Genomic DNA, 4,896 nt, shown 5'->3' on the forward strand with positions numbered 1-4,896 from the left:
TTACCCTTTGTAAAAGGCTGTTGATCCTTCTTCAAACAACATAGTCTGGGCACAACTTAGTGCACTCTTGTATTGTCCAGGTAAAGAGTTCATGTACCTTGTCTTTACTACATCAACAGGAGAAGCTACCACAGTTGTACAAAACCCGGCACCAAAGGCAGCGAGGAAGTGGCATGGAAAGTTATCTGCAAATTAAAAAATAAACGCTTATCTATTCCAGAATCTGAATCTGTTTTAATAAAGGCATGAGATTAGTTCCATCTTGTGATTTCAATATAAAGAATTTTTAGGATTGTAATGTGTGTGGTATGCCAAGGTTTCTGGAAATTAGTACATCTGAGAAATCACATTATCCAATATTCTGGTGGAATAATCATAATTCTTAAGTTTTGATGCAAATGATTGCTGGAATGAAAATGTAAATAATCTGATATGTGGATACATGTATTTGCTGGCAATAAGCATAACCTAAATATTAATGCTATAAGATATTTAATAGCAGGGGGGAAGTTCACTCTTATACTGTATGGTCTCATCATTAATTAACGTTTGTTATTGAGACAAAACTGTACAAATAGTTTATCCTTCAAACAGCTGCAGCCTATAAGTTTTTTAACACGTTCTCTGTAATAATCAAGTAATATAGGGAGCATTAAACTTCTTCTTGTGTATGGCGTGCACAGCCTAAAGTTGTAGGACAACTTGTTCTATTTGATCTTATTTGATTGTGCATGCCGGGTTGATTGCATTTGTCGAAACAGGGCGGACCACGTGAAGGTTGCAATCTCCCACCCCAGCATTAAACTTGAAAATGGGTGATCATACCTGATGATACTTTTGGTAACATTCTCATCCATTATCACACTAACTCGATGTTTATTCCTTGCCTGTTTACCGGGCTGCTATATGCTCCACTAAAGCTTTTGTAGCTTGCACCTTTTTTACTTCTCTTATCACTTTGATGGTCCTTATATACATTTCCCCCTTTTTTAATGCACATCCAAAATATACAAGAAACAAAGAACTACAGATGCTGGCTAATACACAGAAGGAAACAAAGGGTTGGAGTTACTCAATGGGTCAGGCAGCATCTCTGGAGAATATCATCGAGTCCTGAAACATTGCCTATCTATGTTTTCCAGCTGAGTTTCTTCAGCACTTTGTGTTCTTTTGTCCAAAATAAAACATACTCTTTAATTTAATTGTCAGTGGAAGAATAATCAATGACCTTAAATAGTATTGTTCTCCCTTGCATGGATTTCTTCACTGTTTTATTTCTGGAACAATAGCAGATGGCTCAAGCTTCTAACTACCAACGTTGCGTCTATGTTTTTTGCTAAAATTAGCCCACAGTACAAAATATAATCTACACATTCACCTTGACCAGCTTGTTTATAACACAGACAACTGCAATGTATTACAGTCTATGAACTACCTTGCACTCATTTAAACAAAGCAAATGTGAAAGGAGAAAAAGAACCAACATTAACTTTGCCAACAAGTCCCAGGTTGTCAACCTTACCTGTCAACAATTTGTTCCTCAGAATTGTCTCCTTAATTATGTCATAGGTTATAAGCTCTGAACAGTTGACAATAGCATTCCGAGCAATGTTAGGGAAAGTTCCTAAGGAAAGATAAACAAGGTTTGATTAATGCAACTGAAATACCCCGATATACACGCACAGTATGCCAACCCATTGTTGTCATCTGCACCTTTCCAAAGGCCTTGAACTCCCTCCTCTTTGGCTATTGATTTATAGGCCTGGAGCGTTCCATTGTATCGTTTCCGAGCACCCTGAATGTTCTTCTGTGCCTGAAAACGAACTTTAACCACATCCATTGGTTGAGCCAGTGCAACAGCAAGTCCCCCTGTGGTGCAGGCTGCGAGTGCGGCGGTGCCTATACTGGCATCTGCAGGGGAAGATGGGATTAATCAGTATTCCACACCACACCAGGACTGAACTACGTAATTACAAACTATGTGTTTAACATCTTTGTGTTATTTTACAGCAGATATAATTACCATTGACAATATTCCACATTTTATTGTAATCCTCCTTAAAATGGCCAACATGCCTTTAAAACGAACTGAGACAGAGCGCAGCATAAATTGAAGCATTTAAATATTAGTATCCTCTAGATACTATCTAGATGGTCTAGATTATCTAAATGGTGGCCGACTAGGAAAAGGGGAGATGCAACGAGACCTGGGTGTCATGGTACACCAGTCATTGAAAGTAGGCATGCAGGTGCAGCAGGCAGTGAAGAAAGCGAATGGTATGTTAGCTTTCATAGCAAAAGGATTTGAGTATAGGAGCAGGGAGGTTCTATTGCAGTTGTACAGGGTCTTGGTGAGACCACACCTGGAGTATTGCGTACAGTTTTGGTCTCCAAATCTGAGGAAGGACATTATTGCCATAGAGGGAGTACAGAGAAGGTTCACCAGACTGATTCCTGGGATGTCAGGACTGTCTTATGAAGAAAGACTGGATAGACTTGGTTTATACTCTCTAGAATTTAGGAGATTGAGAGGGGATCTTATAGAAACTTATAAAATTCTTAAGGGGTTGGACAGGCTAGATGCAGGAAGATTGCTCCCGATGTTGGGGAAGTCCAGGACAAGGGGTCACAGCTTAAGGATAAGGGGGAAATCCTTTAAAACCGAGATGAGAAGAACTTTTTTTCACACAGAGAGTGGTGAATCTCTGGAACTCTCTGCCACAGAGGGTAGTCGAGGCCAGTTCATTGGCTATATTTAAGAGGGAGTTAGATGTGGCCCTTGTGGCTAAGGGGATCAGAGGGTATGGAGAGAAGGCAGGTACGGGATACTGAGTTGGATGATCAGCCATGATCATATTGAATGGCGGTGCAGGCTCGAAGGGCCGAATGGTCTACTCCTGCACCTAATTTCTATGTTTCTATACGTGACTGTGTACATTCACTACTTATCAATACTTTTCACTGAGATATGTGTATTGTTTTAACGGCTTCGCTGGAAGATATTTGTATCTATTTACCCGGAATATCTATACATTGATTCCATTCACTTTCTTCCATCTGATAACTATGTGTACTTACTGTGTTCATTACCTGGATCAACATCGCGATTCTATCAATTTGCAGAGCTACAAGACGGGAGCGGGAGAATAGAAGGAACCGGATAACTCTAGAGAGAGCTGGTATCGACTCGATGGGTCGAATTGTCCCCTCTGTACCATTATAATTGTTTCATCAGCATAGTCTTGCAGCCCAAACCGTCCATGCCGACCAAGATGTCCCATCTAAGGTAGTCCCATTTAGAGTCATTGGTTGATAGAGCTGTACATTCTGTGATTCTAAATCTGTGAACTTATTTTTACCTGAGATATTTGCACAATCGCTGTTAATTTTCTACTAGAAATATTTGTACATTCACACCATACTCCTACCAGGTGTTTGTGTATCTCTAACCGCTCATGTGTTTATGCTCTCATAATGTTGTATGATGATATTTTTACTTAATCCTTGTGTCAGCCACAATAGGAAGGAAGATCTGCCTCCAACTATTCGCTCCTCTCTATCGTCTACCAATGATTTCCGTTCACTCACTCGGTTTTAATTATATTCGTCCCTCCAAGATAATTCTCCGCGCATTAAGTTAAAACTCTGCAAAGTCAATGTTCATTCTCAGTGCTTCTTCGCCCTGTGGTGTGTGTGCGTTCATTCGTTGCGTTAATTCATTCATTTGTATCACAGAAATATCCCAATCTTAGCCAATATCATGATTACAGTATGTGATATGATCGTCGCTTCTATATACTCAATGTAGAGTGAATTGCCCAATGTGTTTAATATTTCCGCTTCCCCGGCAGTTGTTACTTACGGTCATTGCCTCTGCTGTAAAACTGTTTGACAGAATCATACAGTCCGATTCTAATTGAAGCGAAGCTCATTTGTCTCTGCAGCCCAGCCACCAGACCACTGTATAAACTCAAGGGTCCTTCTGTTCTGACCATGGTGACCACGGTCCCCAAAACCCCGCGGTATTTGATACTTGTGGATCCGTGGCAACTTGCAGCTTCTCCTTGAATCTAAAGCAGACGCGCGAGTTACTCGTGGATAACAACAACAGAAATAATTTTTCCTAATTTCACTTTCACCGCTTAAACCAATAATCTAATTTCGTCACCGAGACATTTGAGTTTCAAAATACATTTCGGAGAGAACAAAAAAATAAATAATGTTTTTGTTTGTTCCGCTCGTTACCTGTAATCTAACTTTAGCCGTGTCTAAGGGGAAGGTGATGAGATCGGCGATGCAAGCTGCCGTGCCAGCACTCAGGAAGCGCACACCGGGAGTTGGAGGAACTATGGATGGTTTCAACCCTACCATCCTGACCAAAGATTGCAAAACCTCGCCAGGATCTAGAGGGAAGGAATGAAGAAGGCACGTCGTTGGCTACTCAGGTTACCAAGGTGGCTGATGCATTGGCTTTGAAGGTTCTTTTTTGCATTCATTGGAACAGAAAAATAAATCTGTGCTATTTCACACATTGTACGTCTCTTTTCCCATATGTAAATAGTCTACATCTCTCATAAGTCCATGGACATTTCCAGCACCATGTTGTCTGTATTCATAGTCTTTTCACCAGTCCTATAACCCCACCAGTCCCTCCTCTATTAATTTCCTGAAGACTAGAACACATGATTACACTGCCGCCGGTGTCCCTCCCACCCCTTTCACATGGTAATCACGGGCAGCATTTTACACGTTGTTACACCATTCTCACATCTCCTAATGGAAGCACCAAATCGCTACAATTTGTCATGCTACATGTTTTGTATTTGTTGAGTCACGCAGGCCTTTCATCCCAACTTGTCCATGCTGACCAGATGCCTTATCTGAGCTAGTTCCATT

At 40.8% G+C, this 4,896-nt stretch overlaps 1 protein-coding gene across 1 annotated transcript; it reads right to left on the reverse strand.

Annotated features, from left to right (window-relative positions):
• Positions 1–4,494, reverse strand: ucp1 (uncoupling protein 1). Its single transcript, XM_033050027.1, has 5 exons — positions 4,246–4,494; positions 3,863–4,070; positions 1,714–1,911; positions 1,523–1,624; positions 1–185 (listed from the first exon to the last, which is right to left on the reverse strand). The coding sequence occupies exons 1-5, from the start codon at positions 4,369–4,371 to the stop codon at positions 1–3; spliced, it is 819 nt and encodes a 272-aa protein (XP_032905918.1). The 5' UTR covers positions 4,372–4,494.
• Between the last annotated feature and the right edge of the window lie 402 nt (positions 4,495–4,896).

Source organism: Amblyraja radiata, chromosome 1, assembly GCF_010909765.2.
Source record: "Amblyraja radiata isolate CabotCenter1 chromosome 1, sAmbRad1.1.pri, whole genome shotgun sequence".
NCBI classification, from domain to species: Eukaryota; Metazoa; Chordata; class Chondrichthyes; order Rajiformes; family Rajidae; genus Amblyraja; species Amblyraja radiata.